The sequence below is a fragment of the Delphinapterus leucas genome, chromosome 4, assembly GCF_059928025.1.
Source record: "Delphinapterus leucas isolate spDelLeu-1000000601 "Yukka" chromosome 4, BTC_Dleu_Yukka2, whole genome shotgun sequence".
Classification (NCBI taxonomy): domain Eukaryota; kingdom Metazoa; phylum Chordata; class Mammalia; order Artiodactyla; family Monodontidae; genus Delphinapterus; species Delphinapterus leucas.
The window spans coordinates 11,534,534-11,559,945 of NC_143132.1; the positions used below are offsets into that span (position 1 = coordinate 11,534,534).

At 40.1% G+C, this 25,412-nt stretch overlaps 1 protein-coding gene across 4 annotated transcripts in view; it reads left to right on the forward strand.

The window, feature by feature from the left end:
* The first annotated feature begins 2,608 nt into the window (after window positions 1-2,608).
* The window catches only part of CRYZL1 (crystallin zeta like 1), a 34,434-nt gene continuing 11,630 nt past the window's right edge, over window positions 2,609-25,412 (forward strand). Inside the window, exons 1-7 of one of the 4 annotated variants that reach the window (XM_022552919.3) lie at window positions 2,905-2,946; window positions 3,147-3,236; window positions 11,753-11,824; window positions 13,478-13,555; window positions 15,834-15,906; window positions 18,936-18,980; window positions 20,437-20,505. In XM_022552919.3, coding sequence (XP_022408627.1) covers window positions 11,759-11,824; window positions 13,478-13,555; window positions 15,834-15,906; window positions 18,936-18,980; window positions 20,437-20,505 — 331 coding nt within the window. In that variant the 5' untranslated portion in view covers window positions 2,905-2,946; window positions 3,147-3,236; window positions 11,753-11,758. Of the gene's footprint in view, window positions 2,947-3,087; window positions 3,237-11,752; window positions 11,825-13,477; window positions 13,556-15,833; window positions 15,907-18,935; window positions 18,981-20,436; window positions 20,506-25,412 lie in introns of those variants that run through there. The other 3 variants (XM_022552918.3, XM_022552915.2, XM_089910290.1) reach the window with 3 other exon arrangements.

Sequence of the window (25,412 nt, forward strand, 5' to 3'; positions counted from 1 at the left end):
TACCACTCATTTTATGCCCTATTTCACAATGCTTAGTATCTGAACAATCCACAGGGTTCCAAAGTACATCAAAAATTTGTTCATTTCCTCTCTTACTCAGGCATAATAATAATAGAGTTTTGTGAAGGTACCATGTGCCTCAGCAATTTCAATAGATAACATTCTTAGATAAAGAAATGGCCTTTAAAAAAAAGTTGTATCAGAAATGCTCCTTACTGAAGCTACTTAAAGAAGTTTTAAATAGTTTTTAAACCATCACTAAATTAGTGTCCCTCATTTCTCAATTTAGACTACGTAAAGTTTCTGGGTTCTTTACAAACCTCCTACAGAAAGAACTCAATATTTTAAAATGGTTTTTTCTTTAGTAATAAGCAAACAACCATCAAAACAACATAAATGTTTCAAGTAAACTATTAAAAATTTGAGAACAAAAACACATAGTATTTTGTTCTCAGTGACAGGTAGAAATCATAACTTTGGGGGCGTTTAAGCTTCTGCACCTTAAGTCATCTAAAAATAAAGGTATCCCAACAAATACATTCCTCCTATTTCAGAGGTTAAGAGTAGCACTACATAAACCAGCTGGCCTGCTGGATCCATGGCCCCAGTTCCTTCCCTCAGATCCTGTCCACCACATAATCCATGAGATCTCTGAGCCTGGTCTTCATCCTTTCAAAGGGATTAGTAAAAACTGCCTCCCCGTTGACAGAACTGAGATTTTCCAGATGCATTTTTTGGTATAGTATTTGTTTTTAGTATCTATACTTTTTATTGTACTTGTTTTTATTATCTATACGTTCCAACCACGGAAACATTAAGAGTAGGATGCCAGCAGATAAGCACAAAGAAACGCAACTGTCCGGAGTCTGCATGTATTTAAAATTTCAGGCTGGTGCTGCCTTCAGAATAGCAATGATGATGGCAAAGTTCTAAAGGAAACTTTCATATTAAGAGGCCATCAAAAATCTCCATAGCCTTCAACTCAACATAGAAGCCGCTAATTTATTTCTTCAAAAGCAACGCCTTTAGTCTGAATCACAACAAAAGATGTCTATAGGAAATATAATCTACGAAGTTGCCTTCTAATCCAAAGGCAAACAAGGAGTAAAGGAAGGCGCAACCCATTCCTCGTTGGTTTCCTTTTCCTGGGGATTCTGATTACATTTCCTCGTTCAAGCAAGAGCCGGTAATTGTGCCTTCGGTCCACACCGTAAAGCCGTGTCTGTGCGTAAAGAAAGGAAGGGGAACGGCAGACACCGGGGAACGGCAGACACCGGGGACGCGCTCCCACTGAAAGGAGAGCCGCTTTCCGTTAAATACCATCAGAGACAGCCCCAGCAGGAGGACTCAGGGCCAAACGGCATTGACTGTCCTTCACTGACAGGGATTTTGAAGGCACAGGAGAGAGAAAAAGGGATGAGCCGGGGACTCAAGGCCGGGGGAGAAAGGCGGGAGGCGCGACGCCGCTCCCCGCGAGCTCCGGATCCCCGGGAGGCTGGCGGGGAAGCGAGGCTTGGCCAGCCCGCCAGGCTTAGGCGGCCGAGGACAGCGAGGTCAGCCCTGGAAGGACCGACCGCCCCACGTCCCCCCTGAGGAAGGAGGGACCCCGCTCGCCATCCACGGCTGCAGACGCCCATTCAACCCGAAGCCCGTCCCGTAGCCGCCACCCCCTCAGTCCGCCGCGGAGCCCTGGCCTCCCGGCGCCCGCCAGCCGGCCGCCCCACCGCAGCCCCCGGGAGAATAGGATGGACGAGGCACAGGGTCTGCGGGTGCCGCGCCTCCCGACCGTGCGGCAAAGGGTGAAGGGCGCCCGGAGGGACGCGCACCGGCCCGGGGAACGGGCGCCCCAGGCGGCCATCGCGCCGACCCCCGCCCCTGCCGCCTTCCCGGTCCAGGCCGCCGCGGTCCAGCCCGCTACTCACCTCATCTCCAGGCGGGTCCACGCTGCCGCCCCAGGGACAAATCAGTGCAGCTCACTCGCAGCGGGAGGGAACGCAGGAGCCGCAGCCCTGCACACCATCCCCGCCCGCCCGCCTCTCCGTACGTCCCGGAGCCCGCTCGGGATTCTCCCTTGCGAGCCGCCGTACTACGGAGCAACCAAGCTGCACTCCCTCCCCTCTCCTCCGCTCTTCTCTACCTCCTTCGCTCCCTCGCTCTCGCCTATCTCCTCATCTCCCTCAGCTGCCTCCCCTGCTCCCATCCACCCCTCCATCTCCGCCCCCGGGTGGGTGGGGACAAAAAATCTACCAATCGAAAGAAGGGGCCTACACCTCCTCACCGCCCCCTACATCTAGCCCCGCCCACCGCGGGGAACCAAAGGAGGGGCAGCTGAAAAAAAATGAAAGAGGACGGAGTGACAGCCGAATAAACCAATCAGCAAGTTCAAAGGGGGCGTGACCTGGGCTCTCCTTCCTCCCCACCCCCTTTCCTGAAGGCGTAACTAGAGACGTCAGGTCTGGGATATTCCTGACGGGGCTTAGGCATATTTTGTTCCACGATTTCGGTGCATTTCTCCGTTGCCGTGCGAGGCGAGACACTAGTTAGGATGCATTCAGCTAACTAACGGAAAGTGTTAAAGGAAAGAACAATGTGGAGGCAAAAGGAAGGCGGGGCACAGTCCAAAGAAGATGATGGGGATACGGTTGGAATGAGGAAGGGTGTGGTCTTTAACTGATATTTGCATAAAACTGAACCCTTCGGCAACTAGGACTTCGCGCATTTATTGGTAGCCCCTAGTGCATCGCCTTAGAGCATGCCGGGAGATGTAGTTCCATGTTCGGTTGCTATGGCGTTCCCTACAGCCTCGGGGAGTCCGAGAGCCTCCGAGACTGACGAGCGGCCTGGCCAATGGGAACAGCCCCTGGCCCAGAGGGGGCGGGCTCTCTGCAGAAGGACTCGAAGGTGGCTGTGGTAAAGGTGCAGGCCGTTGGAGCCGCTCCGAGGCAGGTGAGTGCCGAGAAACGCGCTGCGTGTCTTGGGCAACCGGGCCTTGGGGGAGAGAGCGGGAGACTCCCCGGCGAACCGTCGAGCCCTGGGGCGGATGGTGGTTACCGTCCTCAGATCTCTCGGGCCCAGGCCTCGCTTAGCTGAGGCCGCTGAGGGGCGGGTAAGACTTGAATTGACTGACGATTTCCTGGTCCTTACAGGTTTGGATGGTAGATTTTACCTCAGTTTGTATCTCTCTCCACATTTATGGAGGCAGAAGTCTGGAAGTTCCCTTCCACTGAATCTCCCAGGTTGGATTTCTCCCCTTCCTGCATCTTTTTGTTCCTCTACTTGGAGTTTCTTTTTCTTTCTACCTCACTCCTTCCCTACCGCCGCTTTCTCCTCCACTTTTCTTTTTCGGTGAGCACTTACTTAAAGCCAGGGTATTCGCATTTATGTAACTGTAGGGCCAGGTTTGTCCTCCAGAGTAAGCTCAACAGAGGAACACTGGAGCAGTGCGTGAGAACCACCTCAGAATCATACTGAAGCGCTGATGCTGATTGTGTAGGTCTGGGCGGTCCTGAGAATCTGCAGTTTGACAAGCTCGCCATCAGCTCTGAGTGCAGATTTAATGAGAGCCACGTTTTAAAAAAAGAAAGAAAAAAGAAAAGAAACATGAAATTAATTTTAAAGTTTCATTTAACCCAGGATGTCTAAAATATTGCCATTTCGGGATTTCCCTGGCTGTCCAGTGGTTAGGACTCCGAGGTCTCGCTGCCAAGGGCCCCGGTTCCATACCTGGTCTGGGGAACTAAGATCCCACAAGCCGCGCGGTGTGGCCAAAGATAAAAAATAAAATATTATCGTTTCGATACATAATCAGACATTTTAAAATCGAGATATTCTTCATTCTCTTTTTCTTCATATTAAGTCTTCGAAATCTGATGTGCATCTTACACTAACAGCACATCTCAGTTCTGACTAGGCACAGTTCAAGGGCTCCTTGGTGGCTAGTGGCACAGATCTAGATGATATCATAGCCCACGGCCAAAATTAAAAGGTGTTAAAACTCAAGTTGCTCTGGACAGAACCCCTTGCTGCTCTGTGAGATGGGCTTTGGAACTCTTGATATTTTACAGGTTCTCTGCTCAGTTTACAGAAATAATAGTAAAAACAGTCAACGTTTATTGAGCACTTACTGTGTGCCAGGTATTGTACTGAGGGCTTTGCATGTATTTTTTTAAGCCTTACAGTACCCCTTTGAGGTAACTACTGTTATTATTCCTGTTTTATAGGTATGGAATCTGAGGCCCAGAAGGTTAAAATTATGTAGCCCAAGTCATACAGTGAATAAGTAGGAAAGCCAGGATTCAGGGTAGGGTCAGTTATGACTTCTCAATTTATCCATCAATCACTGCAGTGTATAATTATTACCTTTTATCACTAATTTCACCTTATTGATGCCTCTGCTCTAGATGGCAGAGGATGAGACATTCAGATTTGAAAGAGAAGGTTCACCATACAAGGCAAAGTTGCCTGTCAGTTGCAGTGAAATATTTTGGTAGTTTTACAACTCTCTGTGCTGTGCATTCAAAATCACAGTTCTAGATTGAAGAAGAGTGCACAAAACCTCAAGGAGATATATAGGCCTTTGAACCAGTACTATACCCTGGACAGTAATGTGTCTTGGTTCATTTGTGTACCTCTTTGAAGGAGGAAAAAGGGAAGGCTTGGGAATTCTTAAAATGTTTCACTATGGAATCACAGTGTTTTGGGGGTTTGTTTTTGGTGAAATCTTTTTTTAATTGATAAAAATATTTTCTTGCTCCTGTGAACTTCACATAGAATAGTTCAAAGACAGCTTTATTTATGATTTTTCTAGACCCAATAAACAGTATACATTGAGCTAATGACAGTTTTATGAGTAGAAAAGCAAAAACACACATATCCACATAATGCTAAAATGTAGTATTTTGCAAAATAATTTTCTTCTCTTTTTATACATTATAATAAAGATGACATCTCGTGTATTATTTTCCCTTGATTGTGAATTTATTAGTAAATATTTAATCAAAATTACAGTTCCTACTTTGCATCTGAAGTAAGAATTGATTTAAAATCCTATAGTGATTTAGAAAACTAAGTGTTGACAAACTGCAATAATATTAGTCTGTGGAGAAGAGCATCCCTTAAGCCAGCTGGAGAAGAGGGAGAATGTATTAGAGATATAGGGAGGATCCCTCAATTGCTTATCTTCCTCATCACCTTCATTGTCCCAGTGTCACATGATTAAGCCAGCAGGAAGGGATGACTGTCATTCATGCCACCATTGGCTCCACTGTTCCCCAGTAGCACAATATGGGAAAATATTATGCTAATTCAGAAATATAAATGAAAGTGTAAGTTCTGTCGTTCTAGATCTTACTGTATTAAATGGCCCTATATCAAATAGAAACTGTAACAAAAATTTCTAACCTTTCAATAACCATCCCACTTCCCCAATCAACCCACTACCCACCCCCCAGCAGTACTAGCAAGGGGGTCCTACTAGTAAGAATTCTTAAGTGAAAAGGTATTTTGTAAATCAACAAATAACAATAGTTAAGCTCTCTTGGAGGCAGGAGAATTAATCAGAAATTCTTTTGCGATTCAGAAGAGGTCATTGCTGAAGCCACTTGTTGCATGTATAGCCAACAATTTGACGTATCCAATCAAATGCCTCTTGTTGTTGCGTCCACCTAAAGCCCATATCAAAAAAACTTTTTTTCGTTTCCTAATTCTTCACCTATCTTTAGATCTCAGGTTGTGTGAGTTGTAAAGATTATGCGTCACTTGTATAAATTCAATTGAGTATGTCTTGATACTGTTCATATAAATCTAGATTCTCATAATTAGAAGAGACTGTTATGGTCATCTCATCCCCCGACCCCCTCAACTGATGCTTGAATCTCCTTTATGATGCCACTGTAAATGTGTATCCAGCCTCTAGTTTAAATCCATCTAGTAAGAGGAACCATTGCAACTTCATGCATTTTCCTAAGTTTTAAATCATATACCTAAAATGTGAAATAAAAAGTTCTTATAGGGGCTTCCCTGATGGCGCAGTGGTTGAGAGTCCGCCTGCCAATGTGGGGGACACGGGTTCATGCCCCGGTCCGGGAGGATCCCACGTGCTGCGGAGCGGCTGGGCCCGTGAGCCATGGCTGCTGAGCCTGCGCGTCCGGAGCCTGTGCTCCGCAGCGGGAGAGGCCACAACAGTGAGAGGCCCGCGTACCGCAAAAAAAAAAATTTCTTATGATACATGTTATTAGCTAGAAATGCTTTCCAGGTTTAGCTAGGTATGAGCCACTATCACAGTGTCTCCCACGCCCATCTTGTAACAGACCCAGGAGAACAGTACAGTGTGTAGCCAAACACCTGTGTATTCATTGCTCATCTAAAGTGTCCTTAAAATATACGGATTTCTAGAGACTGTTGCCTGCACGATGTAGAGATATGCCTCCCTCTTTAAGAAGCAGAGCTGGCCTATCTAGTTAGGACTACCAGTCTCCTCCACAACCTGCAAAGTATGGTATTTGAACCAAACCTCCATTAGTTACTTGGATTATGCTGACCGTATGTTTTATGGGTACATGGTTTGGCATACTTCTCTCTGTGATATGTAGGTATGTATGAAAAGACCCACAGATGGGTAAGAACATTGTTAAAACTTAGTATTGTCACCTTTTCAATATAACTGAAGATTTACCCCTAACAATCCAGCTAGCATCATAATGCTGTACACTAGGCCCAGCATGATGGGCCAACATTTCAGAGTTGACTTCATCTGGTTTTTTTGGCAGCCTAGCTGCTTGACAGTGTATCTGTGCTTTCCTTAAAATATAAATTAGGGTGGGTTAGAAGCATTAAAACTGAATCCCGGGCTTCCCTAGTGGCACAGTGGTTGAGAGTCCACCTGCCGATGCAGGGAACACGGGTTCGTGCCCCAGTCCGGGAAGATCCCACATGCCACGGAGCGGCTGGGCCCGTGAACCATGGCAGCTGAGCCTGCGCGTCCCGAGCCTGTGCTCCGCAACGGGAGAGGCCACAGCAGTGAGAGGCCTGCATACCCCCCCAAAAAAAAAAAACCAAAACTGAATCCCGAACCTGAAGTGGCCACCAAATTGTAAAGTTTGTGTTGAGGAAAAATGGAAAATTGAGCATATAAGAAGAGTTTGGACTTTCAGGCTTAAGTTGTTCAGAGTAACAGGTGTATTGGATGAAGGAAAGAAAGGAAGCCATTCAGCAGCCTGTGGCCATAGCGCATGCCTGAGGCATTGCAGTGTTAGCCCATCGCTTGTGCTAACAAATAAAATGAGCAGGTAAGCCAGGACATTATAAAGGAAAAGGAAGCCTTATGGTTGATAACTTAATGCAGAGGAAGGAATTATGATAGATTCTAAAATATCCTCGATTACTGAAGTTTGGTACAGCAAAATCTTGTTTGGGGGAAAAAAAACGAGTCTAGTTTTATGTCCATTGATTTTGAGGTTGATCCGATACTCAGAACACTTTTGGTCTGAAAGTGTAGATAAGGAATGATCTGTAGAGGTTTTATTTACAATTATTAATAGATGAGCTCCTTGGGGCATAGTGTAGCAGGGGAACAGCAAGTGGAGTTCATGTTGTTATAGCTAAGATGAAACCATTTGAAATTTCTTCCCATTGATTTTTTTTTAGAAATTCCTTAAAAGATTAGTACTTTCTTTAACTACTTTCTTGGTGTTATTTATGGTAAATGTTTAATTTATGCAAATTCCTTATTCTGCTTTGTACCAAAAATTATTTAAAATAGAGGTCTTAATGTTTGTTTCTCCAAATTTTTAATATGTTACCATTATAAAAATTTAAAGTATTACAACCATAATCTTCAATTTGTGGACTTATGTCAAATATATTTAGAATCAGATGTACCTGGAAAACTTTAAAATCTTTATGCTTTTTATAGGGCTTTTTACATCAGCCTATATTTTTAAACAGATTTATTTTTATTTAAAAGTTTTACGTAGTACTTTTTTTTTTTTTTTGCGGTACGCGGGCCTCTCACTGTTGTGGCCTCTCCCGTTGCGGAGCACAGGCTCCGGACACGCCGGCTCAACGGTCATGGCTCACGGGCCCAGCCGCTCCACAGCATGTGAGATGTTCCCAGACCGGGGCACGAACCCGTGTCCCCTGCATCGGCAGGTGGACTCTCAACCACTGTACCACCAGGGAGGCCCTGTAGCTCTTCTTTGATAAAGGAAAGCTTACAGTAGAATATATAATTTTGAGGTTGCATAACATTCATCCTTGGAAATGACATGATAAATAGTATACATTTAATTTATACTTTTATTTTATGAGGTGTTCAGTTATTTTATTTTCTGTATGCAAGTATCTTTACATTCAATAAAAATTTTGTTAAATAGTGGACTAAGTGTTCCATTTAATCTGGACCAGTGCCTAAGAAACTTAGTGGGACTTGAATAGCATCCATTCTACCATTTTCTCCCTGTTAAGAACTTAGTATTGGGACTTCCCTGGTGGCGCAGTGGTTAAGAATCCACCTGCCAGTGCAGGAGACACGGGTTTGAGCCCTGGTCTGGGAAGATCCCACATGCCGCAGAGCAACTAAGCCCGTGTGCCACAACTACTGAGCCTGTCCTCTAGAGCCTGAGAGCCACAGTTGCTGAGCCCGCCTGCCACAGCTACTGAAGCCTGTGCGCCTAGAGCACATGCTCTGCCACAAGAGAAGCCACCGCAATGAGAAGCCCATGCACCGCAACGAAGAGTAACCCCACTCGCTGCAACTAGAGAAAGCCCTTGTGCAGCAACGAAGACCCAACGCAGCCTAAATAAATAAATTAATTAATTATTTTTTAAAAAAGAGCTTAGTACTCATTTTTGGGGTTGCAAAACAAGTAATAGTTCCTCAATTTTCTTCTGGCCGCTTTTGTAAAAACACTTCTCTTTCTTCACTTTGTAACTTTGAGGGGTTTTTTTGCTCCCACATGTTTCCTTATTGGACCAACTAAACATTACTTTTTTCTACCAACCAGATTGATTGTAATCTAATTTGGAGGAACTATTTAGGATGATCAGACCAAAAATACTGGCAGTATTATGTATATAACAGTTGTCTTAAGGAACACTAGGGGTTCACACAAACAGCTTCCAGGGTCTTTGAAACTGGAGGTGCATACAGTATGAGATCCATGTGACTGCTGATCTGGGAGACATGCCGTATGTTCTCAGATGCAATGGGCAGGGAAGACAGTGGCTTCCAGAATTACAAAGGGAGACACTTTGAAATCGAGGTGTTGATGTGTAATTATTTCATTTCTCAAAAAGGCAACTCCAGTAGCTCCAGACTGAGTAGGAGCAGAGGTTTATTTACTTGGTAATAAGGAATATTGATTCTTCGAAGCAATAGCTGGGAAAACCCACTAGTTAGTGAGTGAATAAAGCAAGGCTTTGTTTGTTAGTATGTAACAATGAAATCTAGAAGCATGGGACAGATGGGGTAGATTGCAAGTCACTGGGAGGTGATTTCAGATAGGGAGTAGGACTTGAGCTTTACTTACTTCACAGAATCTATAGCGTAAGTACTGTGCAGTCTCAGAGAGCAGGCAGTGCCTTGGAGCCCTGAGACAGCGATGGCCGTATGGTGTGAAGTCATGCTGACTAGATCAGACAGGGTATGTGTTGGAAAAATGGGGGGAGTAAGGTAGACTAGGGACAGTGGGTATGCATCTAGACAGCCTTGACAACTAGGCAGAAGAGCTTAGATTTCTATAAAAGGGAATGCATAGCTGCTGTTCTGTGCTTAGGTTCTTCCCCTCTCCCCTCCACCCCAGCAAACATATTGATGTATGTACACACGCACACACACACACCCCAGAGGGCTTCTCTAACCAGAGGGCTAGACTTAATTTAATCTTCCTACCTGGCTCTTCTTTTCTTTATATACTTTGTTGATAGATGCTACATACATAATTTCTATAAATGTCTGGAATGTGTGCTCGTTTCTCTTAGTTCCAGCATTTGATTATTACCTTCTAGAAAGCCACCATTACTGAACTGCTCAGTAAAAATCCACTATACAGATCCATTAGATCCACTAAGATTCTGCTTTCAGGGCCGGCTTCATGAGCACGGGACCTATGCAGTCACAATGGACCTCACACTCAGAAGGGACTCAGGCTTGGTTTAAATGCTTGGCTGTCACCATCTTGAAATTTTAATAATTTCTGGACAAGTTTCCCCACATTTTCATTTTTCAGTGAGCCTTACAAGTTGGGTTGCTAGTTCTGTCAACAAGCACTTAATTATCAATCCTAAACTAAAGGAGATAGGATTCTAGTTTTAAGTGATACATCTAACGTTAGCAGCTCAATAGAAAACCATTAAATATAATGGTTAAGAAAAATGACTTTGGAGTTGTTAGCACCTGATTTGTCTCAGCTGTAGCCCAGCGGGTGCTATGAGACCCCAGGTATGTGCCTTAGCCTCTGTAAGTCTCAGTTTGCTCATCCGTAAAATAAATTCAATAATACTGTACTACTTTCACCAAAAAATATGTACAAGAATGTTCTTAGCAGGATAATTTGTAAAAGCCTTAACTGGAAACAGTCAAATGTCCATCTTTAGTGGAATGGATAATAGTAATTTATTCATACCATATAACAATGGTATGAATGGTATGAATGGAATACCATATAACAATGAGAATGAATGAAATAAATACAACTACAGGCAACAGCATGAGTGAAATTCATAACACTGAGAGAAAGAAACTAAACATAAAGGAGCATGATTTCATTTATATAAAGTAAAAAACAGACAAAACTAACCTGCTCTTAAAACTCAGATATTGAGTGTCCTTAGGAGGGGAAAGTAGTGACTAGAAGGGGAACCAGGGAGCTTCTGGAGTTCTAGTGATGTGTTTCCTGCTATGACATGGCCACATACACTTTGTAAAATTCAGCAAGCTATACACTTAGGATCTGTGAACTTTTCTATGTGTATTTTTTTTAGTTAATTTTTTCTTGGTAAGTTTTCATTTGCTTGTTTGTTTGGGTTTTTGGCGGCACCACGCAGCATATGGGATCTTAATTCCCTGACCAGGGATCGAACCTGCACCCCCTGCGTTGGAAGCATGGAGTCTTAACCACTGGACTGCCAGGGAAGCCCTTCTATGTGTATTTTATACAGTACTTCTATAAAATTTACATTTAAAAAATAGTCTTGTCATACAATTACTATGAACATTAAAGAAACGGCTGTGAATCCTTAGAGGTGCTTCAAGAAGTCTGCAGAATACAGGTTTAAATACTTCCATTAAATGGCTTATAAACTGATACAGAGGAATTAGGGGTACAGTTTCAATGAGTGTCTTGATTGTCCACTTTTTCCTTTTTTAATGGTCTTTATTAAGACTTTGAAAGCCCTTTCGTTGACACCTTTGGTTATTAAAATTGAGCCCTCTGGCCTGCATAAGGTTTTTTTTATTTTTTCAAGTACATCTCAAACTTTTTATTGAACAGTAAAGTGAAGTTAAGCACATGCTCACCTTTGTGTGAAAGGTTGAACTATAAGCCCATTCTCAAATGCGTACCAGAGATTGTTGCATACTATCTTGTTTGATTGCTTTCAAGAACTATTACCTGAATTCATTTGAAGACAACACTTAGAGTTGTCATTTTATCCTTTGCCAGCACTATTTTTCAATTTTTACTTTCATTTGATCTGGAAGACGTTTTGTTGATTAGTTAATTTCATGTATATTTTTTCTTTTTTTTGTTTTTAGGTGACTATGAAAGGCTTATATTTTCAACAGAGTTCTACAAGTGAAGAAATAACATTTGTGTTCCAAGAAAGGGTAAGAAAAATTGTTTAATCATTAAATGAAACAAGATAGTGTATTTTCCATATGTGACAGACCCAGTTTTAAATGGCCTGTTACAAATTATTTTGAGTTGAACTAAATGAGTGAAAATTACTTAAGTGAAACCCTATAAATTAATCTTATGTGAAAACAGTGGTCCATATTGTGGTATAACTATATATATATATTTTTTTAATAACTATATTTTTTAAAAGAGTTGCTACAAAAGAGTTTTTAGTTCCTCAGGGTGGTGGCATAAAAGATATTAGGAAAACAGAACAACTTCAGTAGTCTTATGTGTATTAACCCAGTTTATTCTGAAGACCACAGTAAAGTGAGTTTTCAGATTGTAGGCATATTTCAGAAAATACTTTCTCTCATATTGAGAAATGAAAGAGGTGGAAAAGGATTGTTTTTCACACTAACTTCTGAGCTGTGCGAAGTTACCTCATTCACTAAGCCTTAAATGGTTTCCAGTTTTTTACCACTTTAAGCATAGATAGTAGAATTTTCATACATTGGTGATTGAAAGGTTTGTGGCAGGCCAGAGTCATTATCGCACTGTAAATTTAGGGATGAAAACTAAGTGCTATATGTATTTCATAGTGCCTGTGTATTTCATAGTAGTAATAAGAATTTCTGGCTCATGAACACAATCCAGTTTTTCTGTGTTATCTTTCTACAGCTCCAAAATCATTTAAGTTAGGAGTCTAAACCTCAGACAGGTTGGTTTCTACCATTGGGTCAGGATGAAAGGTCTAAGAGTTTTGATTGGCTCTCAGGAGCAATCATCACCAGGTTCACACAATCATGAGTAAAATCCACAAATTCATCGATATTGTTGAATATATTCGTGTTATCACCAAATATTATCAAATCTGAGTTTTAAAAAGGGATAGCCCAGAGTACTGTGTTCATATCAAATTAAATACAGTGATCCCTTTGATAGAACACAGAAGGCACTGTGCAAGTAGCTGTTCTAGCCAACTTTTGATCTAATATTGGGGCATATCAGGGAAAGCACTTTAATTATTGGTGTCATTGGTGGATGACATTGAGCACCTGAGTCTGAAATATCTTTGCCTTTGAAGTTATATCTAGCTGTGGAATATGAGGAATAATTAAGTTCCATTAAATTTGTATTTTGACCCCAGAGTGCCATGGGGCATGCTGAAATGTCCAAAAAGATGTTAAATAGGCAGAGATTAATAAATGACACTAATGAACTTTATTTATAGCATTAAGAAAACTCCATAATCAGTACGGTGTATATATTATGTGTATGTGTTTAAGGCTATCCCTGCATGAAGATTTGATGCTTTGAGATTATTTAAATTAAAATGAGGTACAGTATTTGTTGCTCTACTTCGTTATCCTGTGTTCATTGCCTACACATATATCCCTGTCAGTATCTTAAGTACCTTTTCAAAATATGTACCCTAACTAAGGCTTTTTAAAATTTTTACCCCCAAATTCCCTATATTCTTTTGTATTATATACTATAGGATAATTGCTTGTACCTTTTTCAGTTAAGATAGGTGTAAGATTTGGAGTCTGTTTGATTTTGTTCGATTATGTGTGAAAATTTTTGCGACATGAAGGCATATTCTCAAAGGAATGTGTAATTATTTTATTATTTGGTTCTAGGAAAATCTTCCTGTTACAGAGGATAACTATGTGAAGCTTCAAGTTAAAGCTTGTGCTCTGAGCCAGATAAATACAAAGGTATAAATACAAAGGTATTGGTGCTTTTATTTTGGCCAAAAGTCAAATGAGAGTTTCACAATATATTTAGCGTACAAAAATTATAATAATAACAACTGACTTCTGAGTACAAAGAAATTATCATTCTTAGAAGAATAGAACAGCTAGGAAAAAATTAAATGTTCATTTGTGTATTTCTATATTAAGGTAAATTATTAGCCTAATTGAAGTCATGCATTTTATATTATTATATGAAAATATTTTATAAACTCCTTTACATTGTGAAAAGCTGAGAATTTATAATTACTAAGGCCTATAATCAAGGAAGAAGTGTGTGTTTAAATATAGTAAAAATAGAAACTAGAAACCTAAAATTAATTTATTAAGTCTCTAGTCTGTAGATATTTCTAGTCAGTGTCTTGATAGGGTTCATATTCTTCTTGTCATTTCTCTTTGTCTCTCTCTCTCATACACCACCTCACACCACCCCACAGTAATCTTCCATTATTGACCACGAAGTACATGGAAAGTCTTCAAATGATAAATAAATAAAGTATGGTTAAATGTGCCATGATAAATAGAGCAGGCCCATTTACTCAGTTTTATAAAGATGAATACTATAGTTTTATTGGACCCTTAACTTATTGGCTTATAATGTCAGCATAACTTCTAGGGATCTAAAAGTTTTCTTCAGTAAAGTCACATTTAGGGAAGCTACAGAACAAAGGTATAGGCTTCCACTGGGCAATTCTGTAACATGAGCATGACTTGAGAAGTGAATTAGTGTGATGCCCTGAAGTCCTTTCACTGCGAATAATCTACTGTTCCTTATCTGGAGAGATCTGTGTTCAGCCCTTCCAAGATGTTCTTTTTAAAACTACAAAAAATCCATTCAAATGCTGGTCTAGGAAATTATCTCCATGTCTAACAGAAAGAAATGGTAAATTACAGTGAAATAAATTTGATTTTACAACAACTATTAATCATAATGATTATGAAAACTGTAGGAATGTGAGAAGATGCTTATGGTAAGTGAAGGAGAACAGGGTGCAATTGCCATAACCATGATTTTAGCTCTGCATAAAAAATAAACACTGTAAAACACCGAGTATTTCTGTAAGAACGTTGTGTGAACATCTTAGGAAAAGGGTAAAGTTCCACATTGAGAAAGAGACTTTTCTGGCAATGACGTATGTATAGGAGATCAAAGAATTGAAAAATAAGGGAAATATACAAGAAAATTATTTCAATTTCTTTTTACTTACTGTTCCTAAAATATTAACATATCTACAGATATGTTCAGCATCTCTAGTATTATTATAAAAGTATAGTAACTTTTATACTTTTAGAAAAGTATAAAGAACTTAAACTACAGGCTTATCTATGTACACTCTTGTCACTTTAAAAATCAAATGCTGAATGTGGTCAGAATCTAACAACATACTAATCTCTCAAAAATAAGTAATTTGGACTTCCCTGGTAGTCAGTGGTTAAGAATCCTCCCACCAGTGCAGGGGACACGGGTTCGATCCCTGGTCCGGGAAGATCCCGCATGCCGCGAACCAACTAAGCCCATGCGCCACAACTACTGAGCCTGCGCTCTAGAGCCCGTGAGCCGCAACTACTGAGCCCAACTGCCACAACTACTGAAGCCCGTGCGCCTAGAGCCCATGGCTCCACAACAAGAGAAGCCATCGCAATGAGAAGCCCGCGCACCGCAATGAAGAGTAGCCCCCACTCGCCACAACTAGAGAAAGCCTGCGCACACCAACAAAGACCCAGTGCAGCCAAAAATTAATTAATTAAATAAACAAATGAAAAATAAATAAATGATTTATCCTTTAAAAGAAGAAACTCCCGCCTGAGATTATGTCGCAGTTTCCCTGTGTATATCCATCACTACTTCTCACCTACTCCCTAACCCAAGGCTTGTGAGAAACACTCAAACCCACCCCACCCAAATGAGGTGACCGGTACAAAGTGTTTAGCCAACTGAGAATTGTTCTGGTTATAATTTCCCTTCATATTTGGCAGAATAAAGATGTTAAAGTATGTTGATGGTGGTTTGAATGGTAATACTCATACCTAAGCCCTAATGTCCACTAATTCCTCAGCAAACTTGGTTTCCTACTCTATAGAGGAACCTGTTTTGTGAAGTTACTTGCTTTTTGTCTTGACGCCAAAAATGGAGTCATATTTGCTTTTTATGTGGTTTGGTTTTTGCTCCTGCTTTCCTCATGTATGAAAAGAGGTTCGGATTTATTCTTGACAATAAATTCAAGCCTTTGTCATTATTTAGCTTCTAACAGAAATGAAGATGGAGAAGGATTTCTTTCCTGTTGGGAGAGAAGTTGCTGGAATTGTGTTAGATGGTAAGTTTACAGATATAAGTATCTGTATTCCTTTTCTAAGGTAAAAGAAATTAAATGGTAGCTAATTGGTTTACTGACACATAAAATTATACACACTTCTTCAAATACAAAAGTTAATTATGCAGAAGTGTTTTCCCTTTTTTTAATTAAAAAGAAAACTAGAACAATATTGGTATTTTATAATTGAAGAGCTTATTACAGTTTAGTAAATATTTAGAGATTATGTATTTAAATCCATGAGTAATCACATTGAATAGCATGACCAGTATTGTCCTTTTTATGGTATTTGCAGACCAGCATAAATTACTTGTGTAAGTTGGCTTTGGGCCAAAATTTATATAATGGTCAGTAACTACATTCACATTAAATTTTTAAAGGTATTTAAAAGGTAAACAGTTTGCTCATCTGAAATTGGTTCTGGGGAGAAATAGCCAGTAACATTTTATGATTGCCTTAAATAAAGAAAAATTTTAGTAAATAATGGTCTTAACATGCAGAACAGTAAGCCTAAGTACTTGAAATAATTTCTGAATAAACGTAGTGTTCATATTTTCTGCTAGTAGTTCATGATCAGTCAGTTTATGGTTGCTCTTCTTGCATATGTGAGTGGATGAATGAGCATTATCACGTGGGTTAGACTATTTGAATTTCACCTGTAAATTTAGTCTATAATACATCTGATACTCTTAATGTAATCTTCTAACATAACTAAATCATAATTTTATTTCCTCTCCTTTCTTCTGCTTGGATTGTACGAAAATAAAAATAAGAATTATAATAGCCAGAAGATCAATTATTCATTCATTTATTTATTTATTCATCATTTAATGAGCACTTGCAAAGTGCTTGGAATGTGAAGATAAATAAGACAGTCCCTGCCCTCCAAGAGTTCACAATCTAGGGGAGAGGCAGACAAACACATATAGGCAGATTCATTCTGAAAGCTCCAAGGAGAGGTGCCCAACCAGCCAGCAGAAACAGGAAAGGCTTCTTGGAGTAAGTTAACCAGACAGTAAGGGGTGGGCAGGAGGAGAATTCTTCTCCAAGAATCACGCTCAGCAGAGGAAGATAGCGTGAGCAAAGACGCAGAAGCAGGTAATAACGTGATGTATGTAAGAATTATGGAGTTCGGTGTTACTAGAGCAAAATTAAGTTCTGGGCATGAGTCATAGGCAAGGTACTTGGCAGAAAAAACCACTGTGTCAAGAAAATTCTCCTTCAGAGATCACAGAATAAAAGATATTGAACAGAATCTTTTCATGATGATAGGAACACTGATTCCTTCCCCCCCAAAACATGAGACAAGAGGGTAGGCAAGGGCCAGACTCATGATGAGCCTCCTATCTCAGATTGGGTTGTAGAGAGAGTATTAGAGTGGCCATAAGAAGGGTGGATCTGAAGCAAACCAGGCTGTAGGCAAGAGGACTGTTTGGGTAGTAGACCAACAGGCAAGAAACGGCATGAGGCTTCCCTGGTGGTGCAGTGGTTAAGAATCCGCCTGCCAGTGCAGAGGACACAGGTTCGAGCCCTGGTCCAGGAAGATCCCACATGTCGCGGAGCAACTGAGCCACAGCTACTAAGCCTGTGAGCCACAGCTACTGAGCCTGCGCTCTAGAGCCCGCATGCCACAAATACTGAGCCCACATGCCACAAATACTGAAGCCCGCGCGCCTAGAGCCTGTGCTCCGCAACAAGAGAAGCCATTGCAATGAGAAGCCCGCGCACCGCAACGAATAGTGGCCCCTGCTCGCCGCAACTAGAGAAAGCCCGCACGCAGCAACGAAGACCCAGTGCAGCCAAAAATAAATAATTAATTAAAAACAGAAAATGACAAAGTGCATAACCTAGACAGTGGCGGCAGACGTAGTGAATGTATTCAAGAAATAATAAAGCCAGCAGAACTTAATAATTGACTGGAACAGGGAAATTAAAAACAGGTAAAAGCAGGAAATGATTTACAAGATTCTGGTTACATTCGAAAGTTCTCAGCTTATAGGTTGTGTTTGAAACTATAGAAGGATGATGAGTTCATCCAGGGAGAGAGTTGAAATGAAGGAGACACAGCATGGAACCCTTGGCAGTGCCACTGTTTGAAGGACAATTAAGAGGAGTACGAAGGAAGCCAAGAAAAAAGGATCAGGGTGATTTCAGGTAGACAAGAATCCTCAGCAGGAAGGAAAAAGAAAAGTACAGAAGCCAAAATTACTGGGGGATAATGGCACAGAAGAGATCCAAAGAAGCAGCAATCTGGGGCCCTTTTGCAGACAGAGCCAGCCTGAGGCGCCGCTTCCAGATGTCAGGCTCTACCTTACTTCACTGCTGCACCTCAGTTTCCTTGTCTGTTAAATAGGAGTAATAATAGGTACTTAATGGGTATGCCATGAAGATTAAATGTGATAACACGGTAAAATGCTGGGCACAAGTAGGCCTTCATGGAGGTTTGGATTTTTTCCTCCCATTTCCTTTTGTAACTATTTGAACAAAAATATTCTAAAGAATTGACTGATGGTATAGGACTTTTCTCTACACACAAAGAGAAAATGTAACTATCACTTCTGTATAGTCCCCAAAATTTCTTGGCACCATTCTGAACTTATTTCCATAATCCCAAATCAAAGTAGTTTATATGTGATTCTAACCAGAATTCCCACTGTGCATCAGAGATTTTACAACTCAAACAATGACAGATGGGACGAGCCTCAGGAGGGGTGGAACCCAGTGTACCCAATGTCATCATCATAAGAGCTGTGGAGTGGATTATTTTCCTTTATTCCTTCATCCTTAGCTGAACAGAGAGATACCCTGCTCCACGGTGTCAACAACCACATGGCCCAGATATTGGAGAAAATCCAGATTTGAGATGTTCTTTCCTACTGTCCTTACAGACTATCAAAATGTCCTAGAAGTTCTTGACTTTTTCTCTGAGTTAGTGACTTTTTATTAATCCATGGCTTTTAAAATTTATTTTAATCGTTCAGTTATATTTAATAACCTCAGAATAATGATTATTAATTTTCTCCACTCTTTAGTTGGAAGCAAGGTATCATTCTTTCAACCAGGTGATGAAGTAGCTGGTAAGTTACAGGTCCTAGTCCTATTTCAAGTCATCTGTCTTACTGTTGTTTCTTTTTCTTTTTTCTATACAATTGCTGATGCTCAGTGTGACCTTTCTTCGTATACAAGTACTTACCCAAGTTTTCGAATTTACTCTCAAATATCCATTGATGAAGAGAATTGGGAGTTTGATCACAATAGCAGAACATTTAAAACTTTTCAATATTTGTAGATACGATAGAAAGATGACCATAGTTGTTACTGTCCCTGGTGCAGCCCTTCACTGGCAGGACCCCGGTCTATAGTTAGACTGAAGACTCCAGAGAAAAGAAAAGTCACAGTCCATCTGCTTGAAGACTACTGACTGACTTGGCTACATAGAAGCTCTTCTCTCCACATCCGACTTGAATTGTACAGAGCTGCTCCCTTACTACCCTCGTAAAACTAAAAATTTACTGGAGACATTTAATTTATTGGTTTTCTTTTTTAATCCATAGTTAATACCATTTTGCAAAAATATACATTTATACTTGGGTCCTAGACATTCGCACAAATATAAAGTATGCATTTAGTAGTAGTCTTTGAAATTGCCAATTCTCTGTAGAAAATATTCATAGGAAAATATTCATATAGACTTAGAAAATGTATAGCTTTACAGCATGCTTGAAGCTGTTAAGAATAAATTTATAGGAAAGTTTTCATCAGCTTTTAACACAACTGCCTTTGACTTGGGTATTTTCTTTGAGAATTTATTATTTCTATCTTATCTTTATTATCTGCCCAAGAAGTCAGCGACATTGTATTATTCAAGATCCTGGGGCTTCCCTGGTGGCGCAGTGGTTGAGAGTCCGCCTGCCGATGCAGGGGACATGGGTTCGTGCCCCGGGCCGGGAAGATCCCACATGCCGCGGAGCGGCTGGACCCGTGAGCCATGGCCGCTGAGCCTGCGCGTCCGGAGCCTGTGCTCCGCAATGGGAGAGGCCACAACAGTGAGAGGCCCATGTACCGCAAAAAAAAAAAAAAAAAAAAAGAACAAGATCCTTTTTGTAAGAGACCAAAAATAAAATCAGATTAGCTCAGGGGAAAATGGGATCTTACTGGAAGCATACCTCACTATCCTACAGAACCAAACTCTGGGAAGGGAGCTGTGAATCAGGGACAAGTTTAATGAGGAGCACAGATGCCCCCAGGACTCTGACTTTGTTCTGTACATCAGCCATCGTCTTTATCATCACCCAGAGGTGAGAGAAAAGGAAGAAAAGGAAAGAGGTAGTACAGGTATTATAGTGTTCGTATCAGAAAATAAACTATCTACTTCCCTTCCTTAGTTCTGAAATCTCTCCCTTCTCCACACTAGTACTGGAACCTTCCTCAAAATTCCACTGACGAAAATTTAGACTAATACTTACTGGCATCTCATTAGGAGTGAATTCATTTTTGGATTGTGCCCCTAAAGTTTCTCGTTTTAATTTTCAGGAATTTTACCCTTGGATTCTGAAGACCCTGGACTTTGTGAAGCTGTTCGAGTACATGAACATTACTTGGGTATGTGGTAGTCCAGTGTTTTGGAACTCATGTAAGCCTTATTTCACAGATGTGTGTGGTTTTTAGTAATAGTATGATTTATTTTCATCTGCTGTGAGTGTACCTAGGAAATAACTATCGGGTGGACATATGACTACTTCTAGCTTATATTTTGTATCCATAAAATTCATTTTCAAGCTAAACAGTATTTAGACCTTTAAGTTTCCCTTACACTGCTCATGGTAAGAGGTTTGAAAAGCCATTTCTTCCTTGGCTCTGAAATTATATCACTAATCAGAATTTTTTACTTCTTATTCTTGGTTATTGAAATTTTTAAATGTATAAAATCTAGACAATACATGTAGAGTCTGAGTCAGGAAAGACTCAAAAACACTTATTCTTGTTTCTGTTGATAATATCTTTTGACCAGTATTCAGTGTAACTTAAATGTTAATTTAAAAATTTTCTACAGTAATTTACTTCTTAAATATTTAAATTTAAATGAATAAATGTATAAACACAGACACTCTTCATGAAACCATAGTGAAAAGATGCTGCATCTCCTTAGTAATCAGGGGAAAGCAAATTAAAACCATTTAGAGATACCATTATGCATCCATGAGAATGACAGTTATAAAGTTTGACCATCCCAAGTGTTGGCAAGGATGTGGGGCAGTAGAACCTTTTATGCACTGGGAGTGTAAATTAGTACAAATGCATTAGAAAATAACTTAGCATGATCTAATAAAGGTAATGATGTATTAACACCTCAGACCTAGTAATTCCACTGGTACTTTCATACACCAGAGAAGCGTGATGTGTACCAGTAGCACATGCACAAGAGTTCATAGTAGCATGGTTTGTAATTGTGGAATAAAAAGAGAAACAGCCAAATGTTCTTCCTGGGAAAATGGATAACTCAAGATATTTCTAATTAACTCATCAGTGAAAATGAATAAATAACAGTCAAACATATCAAGACAGATGAACCTCACAAACTGTGCTGAGTGAAAAAAGCAAGTTCCAGAAGGATACGAACAGTGTGATACCATTTCATTTCTATGAAGTTCAAAAACATACAAAGTTTAATTAAGCATGTGTTATTTAAGGATATAAGGAACAGGTAGGGATGAAAAGTCATGTGGAAGTTACCTTTGTGGGCAAGGCAAGAGGGTGTGATCAGAGTAGATCCATGGGACTACAGTGGTACTGCCAGTCGGCTATTCCTTATGTTGGGATTCATGTTGTTTTTCATATCTTATCTATAGGTTATTATACAGTCTTTTGTGTTCTTGAACTATTTTATTAAAATTTTTCCTAAGTTCTTTCTTGAATGATACAAATACTAATCAGACCATATGGGCCAATTTGGATTTTGGACTATTAAAAATAGTAAATTTGTACATTTGAGTCTATATAGTAACTTGAACTAGGGTAGGAAATCTTTGGCATTTCATTTTTGAAATTATAAATTGTTAAGTAATTTATATTTAAATTAATGACATTTACTATGTCTAAAATTTCCAAGTAATACCATCTTGTTTTATTAAAAATTAATTTTTGGGCTTCCCTGGTGGTGCAGTGGTTGAGAGTCCGCCTGCCGATGCAGGGAACACGGGTTCGTGCCCCAGTCCGGGAAGATCCCACATGCCGCGGAGCGGCTGGGCCCGTGAGCCATGGCCACTGAGCCTGCGCGTCCGGAGCCTGTGCTCCGCAATGGGAGATGCCATAACAGTGAGAGGCCCGCGCACCGCAAAAAAAAAAAAAAATTAATTTTTTATTAAATTTTATTCATTCATTCATTCATTTATTTATTTATTTATTGGATGCATTGGGTCTTCATTGCTGCGCGCAGGCTTTCTCTAGTTGGGGCGAGAGGAGGCTACTCTTTGTTTCGGTGCACAGGCTTCTCATTGCGGTGGCTTCTCTTGTTGCGGAACACGGGCTCTAGGCACACAGGCTTCAGTAGTTGTGGCGTGCAGGCTCAGTAGTTGTGGCTCGCGGGCTCTAGATCGCAGGCTCAGTAGTTGTGGTGTACGGGCTTAGTTGCTCTGCGGCATGTGGGATCTTCCCGGACCAGGGCTCGAATCCGTGTCCCCTGCATTGGCAGGCGGATTGCTAACCACTGTGCCACCAGGTAAGTCCCTTAAAAATTAACTTTAAAAGACAGTTTTCCAGAAGTCTGAGGCCTGTGCTTATTTATGTATATATTAAGCCTACATATGGAGCCAACTGTGTGTCTTCCTTTCAAAGATAAATCTCATTTCCAAATACCGTGCAGTGAAAGTCTCTGATCCATGACTATTTTGATATAATGCAGTTTGAAAATTGAAGACGGCTGCTGTCTCTTTTATAGGAAGCTCTACTATTTTTAATCCCAGAATTTCCTTGGGCCCTTTTTTTAAAGATATTTATTTATTTTTGGCTGCATCAGGTCTTAGTTGTGGCTTGTGGGATCTTTTGTTGCATTGCGCAGACTCCTCTCTAGTTGTGGCGTGTGGGCTTCTCTCTAGTTGTGGCATGCGGGCTCAGTTGTTGCGGCGTTCGGGCTTAGTTGCCCCGCGGCATGTGGGATCTTAGTTCCTCGACCAGGGATTGAACCTGCGTCCCCTGTGTTGGAAGGCAGATTCTTAACCAGTTGGACCACCAGGGAAGTCCCCCTTGGGCCCTTATTGTCCCTGTTCTTTTGAGAACCTTGTAAATATGGAGTCAACTAAAACCTTTAGTTTGGATTCCTAGGCTTGAGTTTTGATAAAGTAAACTAAATTAAATTGCTACAGAAAGTTAACTGTTGAAAAAACAAACCAAGAATAAAAAAGGTGCATTTCCTTAAGCATTGCTGAACACTGGAGGATTATAAGATGGACCAGAAGAAGAACAGCAAACTGGAACATCAAAATTTTCTAGCTATAAAGCTTAATCTAAGACAAGAGAACCACACAAGTGACCTTTTATTTTCCTACAAATCAGGAGGATTATAGTCCCAAAATCCACCAACATATACAGAGAAAGCAATTCTATTGATAGATATTCCTTGAGAAGGGAAACACAACAAAATGTTTCTTTAAAAGAAGTACTTTAAGAATGACCACTAACACCTGAAACATTGTAAATCAACTATACTTCAAATTAAAAAAAAGAAGAATGACCGCTAACTGTGTGACCTTTAGGCAAGACCCGGGCACATTTTACTTTGTCTTTAAACAAGCATGCCAAACTAGATAACCTCTAATCTCTGCTGTAGCTCTAACATTCTATGAAAGAGAAAATAATTTCAGTATGTCCCCTGAAGATTTGCAGGGAGAAATAATTTAGTTCCTGTTATAATTATAATTTAGTTCCTGGAATAATTTAGTTCATGACTCTATTTTAGTTCCTGTTAATTATTTGATGATTTTATAAAATAAAAGCTCACAACTCAGTCACCTTCTAGTAAGTCAGTTCTTTTACCAAACCAAAGAACCAGGCTCCAAACAACTCCCAAAAGATGTCTTATTAATCTTGTTTCAAAATATTGAGGACAAAGGTAAAAAGTTGAGTAATTCTTCCAGATCTTTTGTGCTTTCAGTTCTCAAGCCATTCTGATTTTATTTTTCATACAAACAGCTCATGCAGCTCAATGTCAAAAAAACAACCCAATCAAAAAATGGGCAGAAGATCTAAATAGACATTTCTCCAAAGAAGACATACAGATAGCCAAAAAACACATGAAAATATGTTCAACATGGCTAACTATTAGAGAACTGCAAATCAAAACTACAATGAGGTATCACCTCACACCGGTCAGAATGGCCATCATCAGAAAGTCTACAAATAATAAATGCTGTAGAGGGTGTGGAGAAAAGGGAATCCTCCTACACTGTTGGTGGGAATGTAAATTGGTACAACCAGTATGGAGAACAATATGGAGGTTCCTTAAAAACTAAAAATAGAAATACCATATGATCTAGCAATCCCACTCCTGGGCATAATCTGGAGAAAACCATAATTCAAAAAGATACATGCACCCCAATGTTCATTGAAGCACTATTTACAATAGCCAAGACATGGAAGCAACCTAAATGTCCATTGACAGAGGAATGGATAAAGAAGGTGTGATACATATACACAGTGGAATATTACTCAGCCATAAAAAAGAAGGAAATAATGCCATTTGCAGCAACATGGATGGACGTAGAGATAATCATACTAAGTGAAGTCAGTCAGACAGAGAAAGACAAATATCATATGATGTGACTTATATGTGGAATCTAAAAAACTGATACAAATGAGCTTATTTACAAAACAGAAACAGACTCACAGGCTTAGAAAACAAACTTCTGGTTACCAAAGAGGAAATTTGGGGGGGAGATAAACTGGGAGTTTCGGATTAACATATACACACTACTATTGATACATACAAAGTAGATGATCAACGGAGACCTACTGTATAGCACAAGGAACTCTACTCAGTATTCTTTGGTGACCTATATGGGAAAAGAATATGAAAAGGAATGGCTATATGTATAACTGGATCACTTTGCTGTACACCTGAAACAAGCACGATGTTGTGAGTGAACTATACTCCAATATAAAATAAAAGTTAAATTTTTAAAAAATTGGCACACATTTTCAGCATTATTCCTTTGGACCTGAGGTAGAAAGAATTGAAATTGTAATTCTTGGGCTCTGACATACTGTTATTATTGATCCATACATGGCTCTCTTCTTTTTATTTTCTTAGTTTTTATGACATAATAAACACTTGTGTACCACCTAACACAAAAGCAAGGATCTCAACGTTAAACCATGTCCAACCATGTAATTTTAAAGCCTCTGCAATCTTAAATGTAGTTTTATTACTGTTAGCATTTTTTAAGCACTGAATTTTTTATTTCCTAATGAAAGTATAGGTAGTCCCAATTCTTATGATGAAAGATGTTCCCAAA